Genomic DNA, 24,199 nt, shown 5'->3' with positions numbered 1-24,199 from the left:
TCAAGGCGTTTTTTATTCGTTTTTGAGCTTTTATCCGATGGTCTAAAAAATCATTGTTTTCCCATTTTCTTTCAAAAATGACTTGTTTCAAAAACTTTTAACTTTTGAAATACTAGACCGAACCAGATAATCGACATATCGAATTGAAGCCAATGAGCTAGTCTTTATTACAGATATTACATTAGTGGAATATTGGATTTTGTTTTTGTAATTATTATTGTTCTTTATAGTTTACATATTCAATGATATAGGGTTAATATCTATTTTTTTTTGAAAGGTTAGGTTTTTTTTTAAATTGGAATTCTGCTCCAATTTATTTTCACACTTTGAGAATGTTTCTCCTCGACAGTGTATTTTGGAGTAACCGCATAGTAGATTTTTACGCTATTTATTTAAGCTCTCGATCTCATTTGACTTCTCTAGCATCTCCTTCCCATCTGTTGTATACGTGTTACTCTCACAACATTCACAGTATAAAAATACCGTTCTAAATCATATTTCGGACACTTTGTTCTAATATCTTGAAATGCATAATGCACTGATGATATAACTATAAAATTAATATCACAATTGCTTCTTTAGAGTAATCCCTTGGATTCACTATCATTTCATATGAGAACTACATTTGAATTATAACATAATCGGAAAAAAAAATCTGACAACACTACTCATTATAGTTTGTGTTTGACGTTTGCTTAACGTGAGCACGTGGAATTTACCCGTTCATAAATTTTTAATTTCTGTCGTTTTTCATCAGTTCTCATCATAGTTAACAGTTTACTGTGATTGCTTGGTAAGTGTTTCGCAGTTGACTATAAAATATAATCAAGTGTAATGTAATTGTTTCGTCCATAAAATTACAAAATATAGTGTTCGAAATTTGAATTCAATCTGTCCGAAATTTGATTTTTTATAAATAGTGTACGAAGTTTGATTCTTATTCGATTCATTTGAAAAGCATTTTATTCGATGATTTTTTTATGTTTTCAATCAAATAGGCATCAAAGTAGAAAGCTTGAAAGCATATTGAACTAATTTATTAAAAATATCAACCAAATAATACCTGAGCATAAAGTTTAGATCTGTTTTCTGAATCATTAGCCTTAAGTGTTCTAAATATGGTTCAGAACGGTAAATGGGAAAATTTTGGGAAAGATGTGTTAAGTAAATTCAATCTAATTAATTTCGTAGATACAAAAGTTATCATCGAAGTTGATTCAAGTCTCTACGTATAATATGAAATTCTAGGAGTACTGATAATGTAACCATGTTAGAGTCGCTATAAATCATTGTAGGCGCATGGCAGTCTAGTCTCATAGGAATATTCAACGAAGACGGGAAACATGTTGATTTTGAAAAATCATGGTTCAAAAACGGAAAACAATGCCTCTCTTATTTTTTGGATATCTTATGTAGAAAAACCTTAGCTTTCAAGAAAAAAACATTAAACAAATATAGAGCCCTCTAATTCAAAACGACGAAAACAATAAAAAACAAATGAGGGGTTTAAAATGAAAGGGGTGTAAGTGATTTCATCGATTTCTCTACATCGACTCTCTCATTTGGTCATAACTTAGCTGCAAATACATTCCCAGCTGTATTTGACAATGCGGAAGACAGGTCAGAGCCTCATCTAACGGATTCTATAGCAAACTCAAATTGGAACGTTTTTGCCGTTGAGGTATTAACTGAAGAAAAAGTTGATGATGAGAAATCGATCAAGTCACTTACACCCCTTGCATTCTAAGCCCCTCAAATACCACCAAAAAAAAATCTGATTATGAGAAATGTTCTCTAATGATGAACACTCGTAAGTGTTCAAAGAATTGATGTATAATATTAATTTTTCACTGAACTACGATTGCATGAAAGTTGACCCAATCTCACCCCTTAGAGTGGGTAACAATCAATGTTGCTACACGTACAGATTTATCTGGAAAGGTACGGATTTTTTCGTTATTTTTGGTACAGATTCGGTACAGTACAGAGTTCAGATGTTCGTCAAAAAGTACAGATTGGTACGGATTTTTTTCGCCTGTGAAATTTCTTACATTCGAACGAAGCAACATTAAGGTACATGACGACTTTGACGCCGCAGTATCGCTTGAAGCGTTTTTTTTTTTAATTTTGATTAATGATAGTACGCAATCCAGATTCAAAAAAAAAAACAATGTTTAAGCATTATAAAACACACAAAGGACTTGCAATAGTAAATGTAGTATTTGTAGTAAATAAATGAGTGTTTTTTCATGCTAAATTTGTACAACGAATATTTTCGAAGGTACAGATTTTTGTAACAGATTTTTGGACAAAAAAGTACAGATGAGAAAGATTTTCAATCCCTCTGGTACAGATTAAAATTTGGCAACTCTGCACAATGGTCCAGGAGGTGCATTTAAGTGATAATTAGCATTTGGAGCTCGACAGTTATTGTCCAGACAAAAACTGTCTTAGACAAAGTTGTTACATATAATAGAGCGACGGTTGGATTGTAGTCCCAGTTATTTGAGACATTTTTGTAGAACAAAGTTTCTTTATATCTCTTGGAATAACCGATATAGCGCTTTTTTCCTAATGAAATTGAAAACATCATGAATAAAACTGTTTTTTGGTCTAATTTTTTTGGTTATATTTGGTTATATTTCAAATTCTACATACTAACTGTCTTCGAAAGAATTTTAGAGCAAATACAAAATGTTTGTATTAGCATTTTGCGATGCAGAACTTGTCAATATTCCAACTTCACTCAAAGTTATTGGTATTTCTTCCTAAAAACTACGTTCTCTGCAATTGTTTGTCATTATTTCTGGGGCAAACATAAACAAAGTTTATTGGCTTCATTTGAAAGAGCATAGTTTACTCTACATGATGTGCGATTTTCAAAACTATGTTATTTTTCGTGTTTGAGTAAATTAAAATTGAAATCATGATTTTTAAGGTAAAAAAAACATCAATAACATTGAGTAGGATTAAGATATTGACAAGTTCCGCATCGCAAAATGTTGATCTTGATAAGCTCTAAAAGGAGACATACGGGGACAGTTTTGATGTATAATTTGAAATATAAAAGTTAGAAAAATAATGTATATCTGCACTGAGTTTCGAATTGACTTGAATGGTCGGAGTTTTAAGCAGTACATGAAAGACACTTCGAAATCCCAGGGCGATTCTTCTGTTACCTCGAAGGATTTAACGAGCCAAGTTCAACTGCTTGTCGATGCAGTCGACAAATTGGGCAAGAAGGTTGACGATATCTCGTTGGCTCAATCGTATGCGGGTGGTAGTAAGTCTAATTCATTGCTTACACCTATCGGTTGGACATGGCCTAAGCCAGGACTAAAACGCCCTCGTGAGGAAAAATACGACTCGACTTCTTTGGCTACGGATCGCGGAACAAGATCTATAGACCTCAGGGATCTGTCCATCGGCCCCATCGTACCTGCTCCGATTCCACCGAAATTTTGGTTGTATTTATCGTGATTTCAGCCTATGATTACTCCCGATGATGTGCAAAAAATGGTGACACGATGTCTTGACCTCTCTTCACCGTGTGACGTAATCCGGTTGGTCCCGAAAGGGAAAGATGTCACAAAAATGTCGTTCGTTTCGTTCAAAATTGTACTCGAGCCGGCGTTGCAAGAAAAGGCGCTACTTGCGTCAACCTGGCTGGACGGATTAGTGTTCAGGGAGTTTCTGGACCAATCAAAAAACTCTTTTCGGCCGACAAACAATTCTGGAGGCAACAACCAGACTCCGATTCAACGTATTGTACATCAGTCGTTGACGCTTCACCGATCATCGATCATCAGCTTCCGATTTCGATTTCTACATCCGCCTCTGGTCGTTACACTTGCCGTGCCTCATACTTGCCCATCTTACATACCTCGAGATGTGAATGATGGAGTAAGGCAGCTCGATTATAAGAAAATTGATTATGCCTCCCTACTGCAATATCTGCTCAGTCAGAACTGGATCGATGTTACCGAATGTGCAGATGTTGACCTGATGGCTGTCCGTTTCTGTAAAATAATTCGACTTTGGTTGGAATCACATGTCCCTCCCAAGCGACGTCCTATTTCTCCAGCTTGGAGTACCCCTCAGCTCAGACAGCTAAAACGTGATTGTAACTCAGCACAGCGAAAATTGCGTCGTCATAGAACGCCTGACACTAAGCGTGATTTCAAGCGCGCTAGCGCTACTTATTGTAGGCTAAATAGTGCTTTGTATAAATCTCACGTACTCAGAGTTCAGCGGAATTTGCGGAGCCACCCTCGAAGCTTCTGGGGATTTATCAACAGCAAAAGGAAAAACTCGAGCATTCCGTCCAACGTGATTCTTGATGGGAAAGAGTCAGTATCCCCTGACGATGCGTGTGAAATGTTTGCGACACATTTTGCGTCAGTCTTCGAATAAAGAACAACTTGTGATGTTGATGCGACATCTGCTGCAACTGATACTCCGGCTGACTTCTTGGATCTGTCCACATTCACAGTAACTCCAGCTATGGTGCATTCAGCAACGAGAAAACTGAAGAACTCGCTTACTCCTGGTCCGGATGGAATCCCGGCAGCTGTCGGTGTTCAGCTGCTATAGCTGAGCCTGTTGCAGCCATTTTCAATGCATCTTTTGAGCAAGGTAAATTCCCAACATTATGGAAGGAGTCATTTATGTTTCCTGTCTTCAAGGCGGGATGTAAGAAACTATCGTGGTATCACCAGTCTTTCGGCGGCGTCCAAGTTGATCGAGATTATTTTGAGTGAAGTAGTCTTGAATCGCTCGAAACGGTACATATCAACTGACCAGCATGGATTTATTCCTGGGCGATCGGTAACTACCAACCTTTTATACTTCACTAGTACTTGCATCAACGCTCTGGAGGAAAGAGTGCAAGTGGACGTAATATATACGGATCTGAAAGCTGCATTCGATAAGATCGACCACAAAAACCTGCTCTGCAAACCTTCGCGACTTGGAGCATCCGAGCATCTAATAACGTGGTTGAAATCATACTTGACTGGAAGAACTCTTCGGGTGCGACTTGGCTCGTGTATCTCTTCCGCGTTCAGTAGCACTTCCGGCGTACCGCAGGGAAGCAACCTGGGACCACTTCTGTTCACATTGTTCTTCAACGATGTGGCAGCTCTGCTGGGAGTCAGATGCAAACTGATTTATGCTGATGACCTTAAACTGTATGCTGTTGTTTACTCGATTGAGGATTGCCATCGTCTTCAGACTTTGCTGAATACTTTCGTTGACTGGTGCCATCGCAATAAACTCAATATCAGCGTTCCAAAATGTGCGGTGATGACGCTTCACCGCTCTATGAACCCAATCCTCTACAATTACTCTGTTGAAAATGTTACGCTGCGCAGAGTAGATCGTGTAACAGACCTTGGTGTTCGATTGGACCCGAAGTTGGATTTCAATCTTCACTACTCTTCTATCATCTGTAGAGCAAATCGACAACTGGGATTTATATCCAAAATAGCTCGAGACTTTAAAGACCCGCAATGTCTGAAAGCGCTGTATTGCTCGTTAGTGCGACCTATCCTCGAGAATGCATCTATCGTCTGGTCTCCATATGATTTAATTTGGAAACATCGGATCGAGTGTGTCCAAAAAAGGTTCGTGAGAATCGCATTGCGCAACCTAGCGTGACGTGAACCGTTGGATTTGCCACCCTATTCACATCGATGCATGTTACTAGCCTCGGACACGCTGGACGACAGAAGGAAACTGCACCGGCAGGTATTCGTAGCGAAATTCCTGAACGGTGAAGTGGACTGCCCTCAGTTACTTGCACAACTTGACTTCCATGTTCCCCGAAGGACTTTGCGGCAATCATCCCTGCTACAGCCAAGTTTCCATCGAACTCTATACGGATATCATGAACCGATGACAGCGATGATTCTTGAATTTTCTTTGGTGGAATCTGCGTTTGAGTTTGGAGGACCGTCAAACCGATTTAGGAATAGATTGAGGAGAGCATGACTGTTTTTATCTGTGTATTTATGTGGAGTTTCATGTATGTAAACTAGTCTAAGTTTTTATTCATTAACACAAACACAATGTCGGATGAATTATACAATATACAATACAATACAATACAATACAATACAATACAACGAGAGCCCCCCTTTAGAGAAGGGGAGTAGTGTCGAACTACCATAGAAACGTTTATCGATCCCTAAAACCTCTACATGCTAAGTTTGATTCCATTTGTTTGATTAGTTATCGAGTTGTTCATCAGTTGCATCAGAAAACGAAAACCTCGCTGATATTCGGATATGTTATGTGAAAAACCTCAGCTTTCAAGAAAAAAATATAAAACATATGGTGACCTTAGTTCCGAAACCATGTAAGCCATGAAAACCAATAACAATCAATAATGTAATGTTTTTCAAACAAAACTAGCTCATTGGCTTTAATTTGGTGTATCGATCATCTAAATCGGTCCAGTAGTGTAAAAGTTATGAATTATTGAAAAAGGTAATTTTTGAAAGGGGGAACAGTTGATCTTTCGGACCACTATAAAATGGAAATTGTCACCCTGATGAAGAGAATAAAATAATATTTTACGTAGAGGTATAAAACTACCAATTCTCATGAAAATCTGACAATCACTATATCGGTTTGGCATGGAATTTAATTTTGTACATTACCCATTCTCACCCCCACTCAGTGTAAATAAAAGATTATTTCGAAAATATTGAAATTCGAATGGAAAAAAAAGTGTTTGATGTTCAAAATCAGTAATGACTCATCTGGCAAGACTTTAAAGAATAATTCTATCCAATATTTACAATTTTTGTAGTTCTGTATAATGCTGGGCGTGAGATTTTTTCTGAAGTGTAATTTGATGGCTATTTACACATTAAACTTTGATGAATTATTAAATAATAACTATTTGTACTTTAGTTAAGTATTATGCATTGGAAGTTGTGGAAATATGTCTTCTATTAAACGGCTCACGGCTTTCAAAAATATTTGCAATTCGTACACACACACACACACACACAAATTTGCAATCGTACAAAAATTTACTACAAATATTGTAAATAAGTTCATCGTCATATTTCTAGTAAAACAGTAAACCATTCCTGGCATTATTCACAAAATGTTTAGCATTGCAGTTAGGAATTTAGATCAAAAACAACACCAATTTGGTGCCAACAATTACATCCGAGAAAGAAATCCGAAATGACAGAAGCTGAAGCTTGCGATCAGCGTGGCTTCACAATGCAGCTGCATGTGTGAATTTTGGCAAGCAATGCTCCGATAGCACCGACTCAGTAAGCTTAGTCGGATCACAGCCGGATTTAATGCAGCAACATCGCAGCAGCGATAATAGTCCATCGTTTTTTATTGATTTTGAACGGTCGCCAGAAGGCAGTGGTATCTTATTTCCGGCAGCCAATTCCATCCGGATGGCCGCGTTACCACCGACAAGTGCTGCATCAGCAGCTGCTGGATTTTCCCGGATCGAAACGAGATTTATCACCCCAGAGAGTCTAGTTCTGTCGAAGTGTCGATGAAACGTCGATTGCGTGATTTTCGGTTGCGCTCTATTGCTCTAATAACCGAGCATAATTAAAAGCAGTATATCCCTTCATTTTGTGTGGAAAGCAATAAATCACTTTTCAGTACCGACTAATCCTATGAAAATCACCGAAAAACGAACGACAGCATGTTCATAAATATATCTCTCGATGTACATAAATCAACTTGCGTCCAACTTTATTGCCGAGGCTGGCTTTTGGAACATTGAACTCACTTCCATCTACTTAGGCACAGATACCCAATTTTCGGAAGCCAATTCCCACCGAGAGCTTAGCCAGCTTCGACTGGAAGTGACGGAAAAAAGTTTTCCTGACAACTTTTATGCCACGGAATTGATTCATGTTTATGTTTTCGTATTTTTAAGTGACTTGCGTTATTACGTTTACCATTCGTTATCACTGGTGAAATTTCTATTTTATCACCACCACACTGTAATAATATTTTCCAGCGGTGGTGGTTTTCCTCCCTTTTTGGGAAAACGTGCCTGTATTGATTTTCCTTTCACCTCCGCAGCAGCCGACCATGTACACCTAGTGTTCGTGAGATCCACATAACCGTGGTTGTTGCGTATTTGAACTAAACAAAAACAACAATTCAAAAAACAAAACCATAAAACTGATTCGTTTAAACACAAACATTAATATTCGACAAGTAACAAATGGTAACAACAGAGAGAAACAGAGAGAGAGAGAGAGAGTAGGAGGAAAACCATATTTGATGCGAGTGGTTGTGATGGTGGGAAACCGAAGACCCACCAGACCCGGAGATTCATCCCGGAAGCTGCATGTCCGGATTAGCAGCCACATACTCCCACACCAGCACAAAGATCCACTCGGCAAATACGGCATCTACAACGCTTAGCAGCATGCCTCGGTACTTACCCTAGCACGTGAGTGAGTCGTTGCGGCATCGGGCCTGTCGTGGCCACCGTGATGCGTCGACGGTGGCTCATTGGCCTGGCTTGACATAAACTCATGTGACCGATAGGCCAATTCCGGGCATTTTTTCCTTCTCGGCAAGGGCGGCTCGTTGATTGAAGCTGGGTGGATAAAGAATGAGAAAACGAAGTTTAGCCAGGCTGTGAAGTGTTTTTTTTCGTGGCTTCTACGCAAAGGTAACAGTTTTACTATTTGTATCCAGCAAAAAAGCTAATGCGAGCGGTTCTATCTACATGAAACGTATGACGTTAGCAAGGATCATCTTCTCGTTTGCTTTTTGCTAGCTTTTATGTTTCCAATTTCGAAATTGATCCCTGGCAGTATCTAAAGTATCATGCAATGAAATTTTGTCTAGGCGAATATGTTCAACATGTAACAATCAACGAAAATACTCCAACATCCGAATTGCTACTCAGCATTCGTCGTGAATACTACTGTATGCTAAACTACAGAATATCGATGTAATTAATGGGAATGTAAGCTATTACCTGTTCGAATTGTTGTTACTCATTATAAACCACGTTGTATATGAACCATATTTCCATGGCATTCATGCAAATATGTTATAGTCGTTTATATTACTTCAATTCTGGGAGAAAACAGAACTTACACCCGAAAGCTAGATGCAACATGATTATTCAATTTCCGTAGTTCAATTTCAACATTTTGATTAAAGACCAACAAACAATTACCAACAATTCATTCATTGAAGATTTAAGAAAGTGCTCATTTTCCAATGAATTGAAAATTCATTATATAAGAAACCATTGAAACGCTACTCAGATAATTACTACTTTCTGTACACTGCACTGCGATGAGCAAAGAGAAGCAATAGTGTTTTTAATGTTATAATTACCTAAATTTCTGCATTTGAATCTTCATATGAATAATGAAACAATCAGATGAGTAGTAAAATTAAAATAATATTGGTTCTCAGCATTATAACTCCTCGAATTCGACATCGAATTATTCCACATACTCAGCATTTACTCATACCGTTGATGTAAGTCACTCCACCATCTTTATGCAGTTGATCGTGATGTCGGTAAATCATGTTGCAAAAATTACCAAACATTGCATATTACCTTTACAAGTTCAATTGAATGAAAAACACGAACCTGCTGTTCTTATCATATCCCAGATTATTCAGGAAAAAATACTATTATAGTATCCAGACATTTCACTAAATTTCTTCCAAACCTTTTTGATTTTATCCGACAACAACTGAAACTACCGACGGAGACGTTTTGACTAGTAGCGGAAATGTAAATACTAACGCTACAGAGCAGCCTGGTGATTACGTCTAGCTATGCGAACAAATGTACGTTGAAACGATTGATTGCCCGCAAAAATAGACGCAAGCGTTTTCCAAATGGAACAAAATATATTTCAATCCGCAAAATCTTCTAGGCCCTCTTTTTGTCGATAATATCCTTCAACTGGACAGATTATTTCATTGGGAATTTGCATGGTTACGCTTGTAGGTAAAAAACAACAAAAATGCGTTTTCCCAACACTAATGGTGTTGGTGATTACGTCTCCTATACAAACATGACAGTTAAGCTCTCATTTAAAAACATAAAAATCTTTTTTTCAAAAAATTTCATTGAAAAAATATTTTGAAAATTCATTTCAAATTCTTCATTTTCTCAAATTCATTCATTTTTCTCAAAAACAGATTCATTTTTCTCAAAAACATATCCTTTTAAAATTCATAATGAAAATATATGACTGCTACCAGATAGTGTATCACTTACACATGGACTAAAAGTTGTACAATACATAACCGATATATTGGGACATTCGTTTACTTGACAACCTTGTATTTGTAGACAACGTTGTCAAATGAACTCTTAGCATTAAAATGCACTGCGCGTTGTCTACAGTGGCCAGGGTTGCCAACTATAATTATCAAAAATCAGGAAGAATGAAAATAAAAATCAGGACCAATCAGGATAGCTCATATTGAATGATCCGGAGATTTCATGCCAAATTTGGGAAATTTTTTTTTTCAATTTTTCGTCACCTTTTATACAGCTTAAAAATTCTATCCTCTCAGTACATGTTTACATGTTTACATTTCACAGTTAAAACGAATGAAGTATATCCACGATGACAACGGTACGGTGTCGACATCTGGGTATGAAACTAGTTTTCCACTAAAACTTATCATTGTAATATAAAATTATCTTATTTATCTTAATTATTCTTATCTAAGATTATCTTCAGATTTTTGTAAGAGATTATTTTACCACATGAAGAAAACGAAGTTCTCCATTCACATTGAACACTAATTTGATATGGAGAAGTTAATTTTTATTTATAACTAGCTGACCCGGCAAACTTCATCCTGCCCAAAATTTGTTTTTTGTTACCAATACTTTCAAACATTCACGTTTTTTACTAAGCGCAAGTTCATGGGTCAAATCGCAGAACTGTTCATTGATTGATTTTCTAATCCACCTTGTTGAATTTACCTTACACTATAAAATTCTTAGTACTACCAAAACTCATCATTATAATATCAGATTGTTTCCTGATACAATTCTCGTTCAAGATTTTTCAACCACTTGCAAATATCATGTTTCTCCGTTACATGGAATAAATGTTTGATACAGAAAATATGATAGAATAAAGACAGCCCTAAATCGGACAATTCCTTCTTTTAGTTTCGCTCAACATATTCGGCAGTCCATTTTTATTGGTATACATAGAAGAAGATAAAGATATTTCGTTAGCGCAAACATCAAATGGACTAACAACGCTTGTCACTATGAAATTGTAAAACATATTGGAATTCAATTTTCCGAATTTTCCCTTTTTCCTTCAGACTTTTCCGGAAATTTTCAATTGTCATGTTTGATTGAAATATTTTTGGTTGGAATATGTGTAACATTTTTATGTGACCCCCTCTCCATTCCAGAGAAGGGGTGTCATACCATCATAGAAACATTTCTCATGATTAGTTCACGAGTTACAAACTATATATAGCGTTTCATCCTAGTTTGTATTTCATTGGTATGGCAGCCCCCTTAGAGAGGGGGAAGGAGTGTATCCATCATACAAACATTTACTGTACCCTAAAACCTCCATATGCCTAATTTGGTTTCGTTTTCATGATTAATTTTCGATTAATGCAGAAATTTGTGTTTCATTTGTATGGCAGCCACCCCTTAGAGAGGGGGGAGGGGTCTCAAACTATCACTAAAACCTTCCCCGGCTCCAAAAACCCCTACATACCAATTTTCATGTCGATCGGTTCAGTAATTTTCGAGTCCATAAGAATCATAAGTACCATAACTATCAGAGAAATTGCTCGTCGGAATTATGTGGCAAATCCTCAAGGATACGGTAAGAAGGAGGGAACTCCACGTGAATAGGAGCTCTCTGACCAGGATGAGCGGGAAATAGCTAGAACAGCTTCGAATACCTCTAAATCGCAATTTAATTATGCAAATAAAGTAATACTTCAATTTAAATGTTACTCGGGTAAAACTTCGTCAAGTTTTGGTAGAAAAATCCTCATATAAAGAGGGCTTCAAAAGTTAAAGCTCCTCATCTTACACCATCTCACATCGGAAGTCGTCTGAGTTTTGCCAAGGCTAACATGAATTGAGAGTGCGTCATGGTATATTGAGACAAAGAATATTTCCAAAAAAATACATTTTGCTAAATTCCATAACGAGAAGTTCGGCAATGTATAGGTTATCTTCACTGACGAAAAAAAGTTCAATTTGGATGGTCCTCATGGTTTCAACGGGTACTGGCGTGATTTACGGAAGAAGGAACAGTATTTTTCAACCAGGAATTTTGATGAAGGCTCGTGCATGGTTTGTGCGGGATTCTGTGCAACCGGAAAGCTCAAGATAGCTTCCACATCATTCAAGGATTGCATACATGTTCTAGAATCCTCTCTTCTACCGTTTTTGCGTGGAAATCGTCACAAAAAATTTACATTCCAGCAAAACAATGCTACTATTCATACCAGCCAGGAAACTAAGCAATGGATTAAGGCTCAAAAATTTAATTTTTCGGACTGGCCGGCTCGCTCTCCAGACTGTAATCCTGTTGAAAACCTTAGGGGGATTTTTGTACGCAGAGTCGACACTGGGGGAAAACGGTACACCACGATTGAAGAGCTCAAAGTCGTAATTTCGGAAACATGGGAAAATATCGAGAAATCCGTTCAGAAGAATTTGTTAAATAGTATTCCAACACGAATTTTCCAGGTTATTAGTCAAAATGGCAAGGTTGCCAATTTGACATGTAAATCATCCGATCGTTTTGATTTTTTCATTGATAATACTTATGAATTTTGAAATGGTCTTATGTAAACTGGACAGCTGAAGTTATCATATTTAGGCACAATAAAAAAACAAACAACTCTTTTGAACGAAATTGACGTTAAATATTCTTTATTCTAAGCATTCAACAATGTATGGATGTATCTTGTTGAAATTCTAACTGTTTGGGTTGCAACGAAATAGAATCAGGGTGGTCTTATAGAAGTTGGACAGAGTGTATTCTGTTTCCGCGTGGAGTGGTCATGAAAACTCTCGTGTATTATTCTCACGAGAACAAAATAGAATTATGTATCGTGTATCAAACATCATCAGTTGCTTTTTCAAAACCACGCAAACCCAACGGTTCTTTTCTGGACCACCAATAAGTTCGAAATAGTTGAATTCCATGTTAATAACAATTTCATACTCATACTCATCTACTCTCACACCAACAAGCAATACTTTCAGCAATCTATAGAAATAATTATTCATTCATTCATTGAGAATTTATTCAGATGCAATTTCGAACAAATGATTACAGAGTCAACGGTTGTCCTACGTCTACCTTGCGGTTATATCACAGATTTCTAATTTTTTTTCTATATGGCAATCAAATCAAAGCAAAGCATTAATCTACCAATATCTTCCAAATAGACATACATGAAAACGACTTGAAATAACAAGTTTTACACTAATTTGATTCGATCTTCTTGTGTCGAACACAAATGTTTGATGCGCAATGTTAAGTTTATACACGGGACAGATGTTAACTTCGAAAGGAAGAATAACAAACCAATAACTGCTGAGATAAAATCCTTCGAATTTCCAGTTATACCACTTTCGTCTATGTCAGGCTTTAGAATGTTTAAAAAAAAGGCGCAACTTCAAAAGAACTTTATGCAGCCGGCCGCTGACCCAAACCTCTCTGATGTATTTGGTACTTATTGGTATTGGTACTTTTAATAGAAACTACCTTATGATAGAAACTACCTTATAATAGAAACTACCTAAAATCACAAATTTCATTATCATATGACCAGTTTTATTTACGACCGATTTTTTAAGATGATTATCATCATTGATCTTTCTTTCAAGAAATCGTAACTCAGAATCCAGATGTCTAAATAAAATATGAAAAAACTATTTGAAAATCAATGAACCATTCAAAAAATAAACATTGTAATATACTGTTAAAAAATCTTACTCAAAAATTGAATTTTATATTTAAAACTTTTATAACGGAAACACCACCAGACCCCCCCCCCCTTGTGCTTCCGTGGCCGAGTGGTTAGCGTCCCACACTATCATGCCGGGGGTTCGGGTTCGATTCCCGTTCTGGCCGGGGGATTTTTCCTCAAAAAAAAATTCTTCCGACTTGCACTGAGGTCACGCGTATTCTAGAGCTTGTCACTCCAGAGTACATTCTTGGCGTGTTAATCGGCATAGAAATCTCAACCCAAGTACTACTAATAAACATGACGCAAGTAATGCTACGTTGAGAAGGCAAAAGTTCCACTGGAACGTTAGTGCCATCCAAGAAGACAACCCCCCCCCCTCGATACCTTTTTTAAAAAAGTTTTATTGGAAAGCCCTTCCAATGTAACAAAGTTTGACGTATAGTGGTGCCGTGGTAAACTCACCAAAATGGAGATAAGGATAACGTTTTATCCCAAGACTAACCGTTCTCGAGATATAACCATTTTAATATTATTAAAATAATGTTCGTTAAATTCTAGAAAATGCGTACTGCTGAAAATGAATAAGGTTTCGAAATTTATATCTCGAGAATGGTTAGTCCTAGGATGAAACGCTATATATAGTTTTCATGTAGAATCGCATGTAGATTCCATTCTTCATGTCACATTTCTAAAACGGCTAGGATTTAACAAAGTATTGAAATTTCAAAAATTTTCAAATTTTCAAATCTCCATTTTGGTGAGTTTACTACGGTGCCACTATACGTCAAACTTTGTTAAATTGGAAGGGCTTTTCAATAAAAATATGCAAAAAATATCGAAGCCTGGGTGTTTTGAGATATAACATTTTTAATAATAAATTTGATTTTTGAGAAATGTTTTTTAACAGTATATTGAAAATGTTATTTTTCCTAGATCGTTCATTTATTTTTTTACAACTTTGTCAAACATTATATTCTAATCGGACATCTGGTTTTTGAGTTACGATTTTTTTTTTAAAGTTCAATTTTTCTGCATATGCTTATATGCTTATAAAAATCTGTCGGAATTTAAATTGGTCATATGGTGATAAAAATTGTGATTTTTGGTGACTTCCATCATTTTTTTCCCAAATTTCAATAAAATCGAAGAGTGTGCCGTTTTTTGGTTGATTTGGGGTGAAATTGCTCAAGTTTAAGAAATACTATGCCTCCAATTTTTTCACACAATAAACAATAAAGTTTGTCCTTCAAAATGCTGCTAAAATATATTTGTTATGCTTCCCCCTACCGGAGATATCAACGTTCAAAAAGGCATTTTTTAAATTAGTCGATGATTACTCTTCATTACTTTTCAATGGCAGAATATATCGACGATGTTTCAGTGTGAGAAGGTGCATTTTCAAAAGTTCTAACAGTAAAGACACTTGTGTCGATAAATTTGAATTGAGAAAAATAGAGCGAAAAAAACTGTTTGTTTGCGACCAACCCTAAGATAATTTGGCAAAATTGCTCTAAGTCGATCTACTCATGAGTTATAAAAAAGTTTTTTTTACGAAAATCTACTTAAAATTACTTGATTTACATCTTTGTCGAAGACCTCTAACCGCTAACTCTGCAACTAAAAAAGTTGATTTTTATATTTCTCTGATTTTTTAAATGAAGTTTTAAATTTCACGGAAAAATAATGAATTTTCGTTTTTCCCAACCTTATTCTTTCTACACCAACTATCTATCGATTCGTAACGTACGATGTTCCAGAACTAACAACTAGTGGGTTCAAAGTAAGTTATCTATCATCATGCGTGATCATTTGTTGATTTATCATGAAGTTACATCGTTTAAAGAATCACTTGGTCATGCTTTGCTCCTGTGATTTTTTTTTTGTCGAGTGTACAATGCCAATTTACCGGATTTCACACCGCGCCAAGTAATCCGCCAAAATCAATCGGAATTATTCGTTCAATCTCGAATCAAATGCTACATCATTTGCCACCGTACAAAACCAACCGGCGAGAAAATAATTCTCAACCAACAGGATGACGTTGACGTTGACACTTTGACATTTTCCGCACGGAAATCGTATCGATTGAACACGGGTCGGGAAAAAAAACGTCAACTGTTTCACGCTTGGTTCGCCTGACCCCCTTTTCCGTATCACTATCAATTAATCATGAAATATTCACTCGTAATTGTTTAGCTTGGAATTGAATTTTACTCTACACGACGATGGTCTTCGTCGTTTCATGGTGGAATTGGTTCAGTTCGGGTTCGGGTTTCGGGTTCCATGGATTCACTTCGCTTCAAGGTATTTTTTTTTGGACTGTTCAATTCCGTTCAAAAGAATGGGCCCCATTAGTCCCAGGCAGGATTTCATTTTTTCCCGTTTTGCATGTAGCCTAAACCTTTCAACGCAGCTCTCGGGACGTGATTGATGATGTAACTAAATTTTCCGTCTATCCACCACGACATGTGGGGTAGACACGATGTGCCACTCAAAACGGAAAATAAAATCGTGGGTGTATCGACATTTCTTGCTGACTCTCGCAGCTGGGCTTGTCGTGGTGGTGCTTTTTCACCACAAAACGATGTTTGCGTATAGCTGCGAAAGAAAACCCTATTACGACAGGTTGAGCCAGAGTTGAAAAATCATTCAATAAAATCTAAGTGCTCCATTCGGCTACTTTCATTGTGTTATTGATTCAACGTTGCTCGAACACAACTTCGATCTTCAGTCTGGTTCCAGCTGCTTGTCGGTGGTTTTTAGACACGAACCGAACATCGCCTGTGTTAATTATTTCTGAATCCATCAATTCATATAACGCGCAATCGCCGGGGAGAACACGAATGCGGGTTGTCATCATCGAATTGATACGGACAGTAATTCAATTCATCATTCCATCATTTTCCTCCGGCATCATCATCGCCGTCATCATCGTCGACGTCGTCATATCCAATATCATCGCTTCAGGTCCTTCATATGTCATTGGCAAGAAAGCGTATCGCAGAGAGAAGCTCCTGACGTCCCGCTGGTCTCGTGCATCGAGGAGAAACGGGGAGGCAACTCCAATTACGTCATGTCTATGCTCTATCTAGCGTTGGATGGAGGGAGGATGGTACATCTGTATTAAATCACCATCTTATCGCTCCGCAAGGGTAGATTCGTGATTTTTCATCGCGAGTTTTCTCCCGCGTGGAAGAAAAGTCGCTGGAGGGTACCCAGTGTGCGCATAAATTATGACATTAATTAATGTGTGTTTAGTTCAATTTGAAACGAAAAGCGAGCAGATGGTTTTCTGAGTTGGCATCACCCCCCTCGGGCGACGGCAACTATCTGCTGCCAGTGCGAAGATTATGGGGATTTTGGGTGCGCATAAATTTCGCTATATGACATGGAAACTGAGCCCAGTCGCTCGAAGTTCTGATTAATTTCGGAAGGGTTATTATAGATTTCGGTTCCGATTAATATGACGATATAGGATAGTTTGGTGACGCTGAACGAACGATGAATCGAGGTTATTTTAGTCTACTGAATCCACCATTATAGAAATTTTGAATTTCGCTCTCAGGCCGTCCCCACACGAGTCAACTCAAACTCGATCTCAACTTGTCTTCATCTCAGATGAGCTCAACTTCGATCCGCACACGAAGCAACTCGAGACTGACAGGTATCGTTAAATTTTGTCTGTCTTCTTTAAATCGCAGAACCTGAACTTTTGTGAAGCGACAAAGACAATGGATTTTCATATGGAATGAACACACTTTCAAAATAAAAATTATGAATAAAAAATAGCATTTTCGTATCAAATATGCATTCTGTGTAATTGAAAATCGCATTTTTGACTACTGGTGACACAATCTTGATCGTAAATGGTGTCAAAAGATAATTTTATACATAGAAAAGGGATTAAATTAAGGTCAGCACCACGTGTTTCAAATGATGAAATAATACCAAATAAAAATATAAATTCAAATTTTAACGATTTAAAACTGCCTTCGGGTCTGCCAATCTGATAGAGATTGTAATTTGTCATATAAACAACAATGTCGCCACAGATGTCGACACCGTAAAATTTCTTTGACGAATCAATTGAACAAACCAGGGATGCCAGGTTTTGAGAATAATCTGTTTACATGATTTTTCAATTTGTAGCACATATTTTTAAAACCGACAATTTCACATTTTTCCGCATATGACATATATAAGTAAACTGCTATAGTGAGTTGAAAATATTCATTTTGCTTAGAGCAAATATTTTTGTTCAGAAACAGAATCTATTTCATGTTCATGTTATATTATGATATTATGTTCATTTGGTTGAATATATGAATTTATCGAAAGGGCCTGGCCGGGTAAGGAAGTAAAAAGTGCCCCAACCCAAATCACCAGCTGTATGGCAAACATTGTATAGGATATTAAATACGAAATTTTGACGAGCTTCGAGATAAAAATTTGACAAAAATGCTGAATGTGCATCTTACTACGGTGTATCAAGAAAAAATTATCAAAAAAAATTTCATCAAAAATTTTAGTACAAAAAAAAATTGAAATTTTGAAAAAGTGTTTTTTGGGATTTAGAGATTCAGTACTACTCTAATTCATATTTGAATGTGTTTTTGCGGCTTCTTTAAAAATGTGTGATTTTTTTCAGTGTTGCGCGGTACAAAAATATATATTTTTTTATATTTCAAAGGAGTCTGGCTGGGTAAGGGAGTGAAAAGTCCCCCAAACCAAATCACCAGCTGTATGGAAAATATTGTATAGGGTACTAAATAAAACATTTTAGCAGTATTACCATATATTTGAGTACTTATATGGTACACCATAGGATCTATGGTGAAAAATTCACCTTTTCGTTTTTTTTTCACGCCACTCTCAATAGCATTGAGACAAAAATATGAAAAAAAATACTGGAAGTACATTTTACTTAGGTGTATCGATCAATGTTTTCAAATAATTTTTTCATCAGAAAATCAAACACTAATAAAATATTTTGAATTAATTTTTATTTTTATTTAATTTTTTTTTTGAGATTCAGTACTACTCTAGTTCGTATTCAAATTTCTTCCTACGTCTATTTTAGGTATATGTGATTTTTTTCAGAATATTTAGAGTGTTTTCGCGGTACAATAATTATTCTGAGACCCAATTTTACTCTAATTTTTATTTAAATGCGTTCGTATGTGTTGTTTTTCTTCCACATGTAGCGTAATTATCTCTTAAATTTTTAAGAGGAATGCGAATGGGCATTTTTAATTTATTTTGAATTTAGAGACCCGTTTTTGTTTTTTTGTTTTTTATATGTCTAATTTTTCTCGGTATATTTAGAGCATTGCACTGTACAATTGTTTTTCTCGTATCTTAAAATATATGATATTATGTTTACTTTGGATTTAGATGGTTTACCAAATTCATAGGAGTCAGCAGTATGATAGAGCTCTGTGAGAAAAAAATAAAGTCCTTGTGGAAAGATTTTTTTTTATTAATCCGTTTATTTTTACAGGCTCAGTTACATAAGTTTAATGGAGCCAAACTCTTACCTATATTTCAACTAGCATATATCAACATGTTGTTTCCTTAATTCTATGGTTAATAAAATAGGAAACCGATTACTCGCGGTCGACTCGAGTTTAGAAGGGTGACACATTTTCATTAGGAAAAGGATGGGATGTAAGGAGATGTGTGTTTACACTCGCACTCACATTCACATTCACATTCTCATTCACACTGACACTTCACACTCAATTCTTAAAACTATCCTTACATCTAATATGTATTTACAATTTAACTTATTCTAATGTTAGTAGGAAGGGAACCGATAGCTCGCGAAGGACGAAAAGGAGGGGAAAAGGATGTATGAACAATCACACTCGAAGATCGATAGCTTTAAGGAAAACATATATTTGGGACATGTAATCAAGGTCTAACCGAGCCAACACATCTCTCACCGGCACATTGGACTGCTTTCCTCCAGCCCGAAGGGAGTTTTCTAAATTCGATCTAGCGACAAGATACAACTCGCACGACCAAACAACGTGTTCGATATCGTGGTAACCATGGCCACAACCGCAGAGATTGCTGTCGGCAAGATTAAAACGAAAAAGCAGCGCGTCTAACGAACAGTGATTGGACATGAGTCGGGAGAAGGTGCGAATAAAGTCCCGACTCAATTCCAGACTTTTGAACCACGGATTGAGGCCTTAGGGATAATTGAGTGGAGCCACCGGCCCAATTCATCTTCGTTCCATTTGCGTTGCCAGTTAACGATGGTATTTTTACGAACTAAAGAATAGAATTCATTGAAGGCGATTTGACGCTGATAAATATCGCCTTCAATTGCACCTACCTTAGCTAATGAGTCAGCCCTCTCATTACCCGGTATTGAGCAATGTGAAGGGACCCAGACAAAGGTAATGACATAACAGCGTCTGGATAAAGCACTCAAAATTTCTCGTATTCTCTCAAGGAAGTACGGCGAGTGCTTTTCCGGCCTCACTGAACGGATAGCTTCGACAGAGCTAAGACTATCCGTTACAATGTAATAGTGTTCAACAGGTCGTGAGGCGACGCTGTCCAGCGCCCAGTGTATTGCTGCCAATTCAGCAATATACACTGAGCAAGGATACTGAAGACTGTGTGAGGTGCTAAAAAATTTGTTGAACACTCCAAATCCTGTGAACTCATTCATAGAGGACCCATCAGTAAAGGCTGATTTAGACGGTGCCAGTCAACGCGCTAGTAGAAGAATCCAATCACTAGAGTCTAGTTATTAGAGCCATGTAAACACCCGGCTCCAGTTACTTGCGCAAGTATCGCACAAGTAATTTGCCACGCCAGCGAATAGAAAATTTTCTAGATACTGGCGCCAATAGAAGGGGAAAAATCTTTTTCAGCTATGGTGAAGACAATTATTAAACGGTGTTATTTGGCTTGCTCTGTAATTTGTATGTTTGTATGTTTGTAACATGTTTGTTTGTAGCGCTTTACCACATTAAAAGAAATTTAACCCCCTTCCTGTTGACCGATTGGTCTGAAATTTGGAACACACCTATATCTCTGCAATCATTATAAAACTGGGTATTTCATTATATTAAAAATCCAAGATGGCGGCTGCTACAAAATGGCGGATTACATATTTTCTCAATATGGGTATCAAATCAAAGGGCTTGACTAGTAGAACACAGTTTTTCATGAGAAATGCAAATCCAAAATGGCCGCCACCACAAATTGACGGATCACATATTTTCTCAAAACCCTTTTAATATGGGTATCAAATGAAAGGGCTTGACTAGTAGAACACAGTTATTCATGATAAATGCAAATCCAGAAAGGCCGTCACCACAAAATGACGGATCACATATTTTCTCAAAACCCTTTTAATATGGGTATCAAATGAAAGGGCTTAACTAGTAGAATACAGTTATTTATGAAAAATACAAATCTAAAATGGCGGCCACTACAAAATGGCGGATTACATATTTTCAGAAATTTATTGAAAATTATGAAAAATGTAAATCCAAAATGACCGCCATCATAAAATGGCACCATGTTTTTTCAAAGCCCATCAATATGGGTATCAAATGAAGGTGCTCGACTGGTAGATCACAGTAGATCATGAAAAATCCCAACATACATCGAAACATACCTTTAATTCTACTGTCATTATAAAATTGCGTATTCCATGTTCATGGAAAATTTGATTTGGCCGCCGCTAGAAAATGGCATTTTGGATTTGCATTCCTCATTAATAATCGTGTTCTACTAGCCAAGCCCTTTCATTTAATACCCATATTGAAGGAGTTTGGGAAAATATGTAATCAACCATTTTGTAGCGGCAGCCATCTTGGAGTTTTAAAATAATGAAATACCCAGTTTTATAATGACTGCAGAGATAAAGGTGTGTTCCAAATTTCAGATCAATCGGTCAACAGGAAGGGGCTCAAATTTCTATTCATGTGGTAAAGCGCTACAGACAAACATGTTGCAAACATATAAACGTACAAACATACAAACATACAAATTACAGGGTAAGCTAAATAAAACCGTTTAAATACAGTTCCTATCGGTGCTTTATGAGAAAAATCTGTGTTCTTACCGTACAGAACAAAACAAACAAAATAAAAAAAATATACCTTTCCGGATAAATTTGTACATTTGCCAACACTGGATGGTTCGATGGTACAAGGAACATCAAATTCAATTCCCTCAACGTATACATGGAAGAATCTTCATTCGCGTTGACGGCATTGTGCTTCATGTGTTCGATTTGTGAAGCGAAAATGATAATAGACAATGAAATCATGGAAATATCAGGAAACTTATATAAAAACAGCTGATGAAGATTCAGTACGACGTGTTTTAATTAGTACATTAACAAGAAGTAAAATTTTTCATTAAAATTTTGACAATTTTAAACTGCCTCCGGGCCTACAAAACCGATAAAGATTAATTTGCCTCACAAAATGGTTATCGCCACCAGACGTCGACACTGCCATTCGTCATCGAGGATAAAGTGACAGCCAAGGTGTCCAGTTGCTGAAAATGTGTATGAACGCACAGCACCAGTCAACTGGTGATCTAAATATGGCGTGCCGTTGACGTTCAAGTAACTGGCGCCAATTACTGGTCAATGTGTAAATCAGCTATAAAGTACATATTATCACCATATTATCATCGAAAATCGTAGGAACGATCCCCGATCGATGATAATCTGGAATTCCATGGATATCCTGCTTCATGGACAGATCAAAATGCACAGAGGAATTGATGTAGTCAGGAAAACAAACACGGTTGGGAATATACGAAGAAGGATCAACCTGCATGGAGACGAATTCATGATATGAGCTCATGAATCCAGAATGAAAATTTAGCTCGATCAGCTGCTCAAAATTTCCGATCACCAATGGGTTCATAACCTTACACCGGATGAAGAACCGAAGAGATAATAAATTGAAGCGATCTTTTAGTGGGAGTACGCCTGCCAAAACCTCGAGACTCATGGTATGCGTTGAGGGCATACATCCCAACGCAATACGGAGACAAAGATACTGAGTTCGCTCGAGTTTAATGAGGTGTGTTTTGGCAGCTGATTGAAAACAGAAACTGCCATACTCCATCACTGAGAGAATAGTTGTTCGATAAAACATTAGAAGATCTTCGGGATGGGCTCCCCACCAGGTGCCGGTAATTGTACGGAGAAAGTTTATTCTTTGTTGGCATTTTTTACTCAGATACCTAATATGGGCCCCCCAAGTACATTTGGAGTCGAACCAGACCCCAAGATACTTGAATGACATAGCATGAGTGATCGGTTTACCCAAAAGTTGAAGCTTTGGTTTTGCTGGTCTATGCTTCCTAGAAAAAACCACCATCTCTGTTTTCTCCGTGGAGAATTCGATCCCTAGCCCAATGGCCCAGGTTGAAAAATTGTTCAAAGTATCTTGTAAGGGTCCTTGCAGTTCGGATTCGTTTGATCCTACGACAGACACCACTCCATCATCTGCAAGTTGTCTTAAGTTGCAATTTTGTGTAAGGCAATTGTCGATGTCGCTTACATAGAAGTTGTACAAAAGGGGGCTTAAACATGAGCCCTGGGGGAGTCCCATGTAGGAGACCCGACTTACTGTCGAATCCCCGTGAGAAAAATTCAAACGTTTCTCACAAAGTAAGTTATATAACATATTATTCAATAGAGGCGGCAGACCCCGAGAGTGTAATTTGTCTGACAGGACCTCTATTGAAACTGAATCAAAGGCCCCCTTTATGTCCAAGAATACTGAAGCCATTTGTTTTTTTTCGGCGTAAGCCATTTGAATTTCTGAAGAAAGCAACGCAAGACAATCATTCGTCCCCTTGCCCCTGCGGAACCCATATTGTGTATCTGAGAGTAGGCCATTCGTTTCAACCCATCGATCAAGGCGAAACAAGATCATTTTCTCCAACAATTTCCGTATACAAGACAGCATTGCTATTGGGCGGTACGAATTGAAGTCGGACGCGGGTTTTCCGGGTTTTTGAATAGCTATAACTCGTACTTGTCTCCAATCATCTGGAACAATATTATGCTCCAGAAACCGATTGAATAAGTTCAACAGGCGATGTTTCGCCACATCAGGGAGGTTTTTCAACAAGTTGAACTTAATTCGGTCCGATCCCGGAGCAGAATTGTTACAAGAAAGGAGAGCAAGAGAGAATTCTACCATCGAAAACTCGGAATCAAGATCGCACCTATCTTGTGGTATAT

The 24,199-nt window shown here is 37.2% G+C and overlaps 1 protein-coding gene across 6 annotated transcripts in view; it reads right to left on the bottom strand.

The window, feature by feature from the left end:
- LOC129766584 (serine/arginine repetitive matrix protein 1) overlaps positions 1-24,199 on the bottom strand; it is a 170,039-nt gene that overhangs the window by 79,558 nt on the left and 66,282 nt on the right. For all 6 annotated transcript variants that reach the window (XM_055767160.1, XM_055767166.1, XM_055767190.1 and 3 more), the window contains one exon: positions 8,442-8,599. In XM_055767160.1, coding sequence (XP_055623135.1) covers positions 8,442-8,599 — 158 coding nt within the window. The remainder of the gene's footprint in view (positions 1-8,441; positions 8,600-24,199) is intronic.

The sequence above is a fragment of the Toxorhynchites rutilus genome, chromosome 1, assembly GCF_029784135.1.
Source record: "Toxorhynchites rutilus septentrionalis strain SRP chromosome 1, ASM2978413v1, whole genome shotgun sequence".
NCBI classification, from domain to species: Eukaryota; Metazoa; Arthropoda; class Insecta; order Diptera; family Culicidae; genus Toxorhynchites; species Toxorhynchites rutilus.
This window is presented reverse-complemented; position numbering and strand designations above follow the sequence as displayed.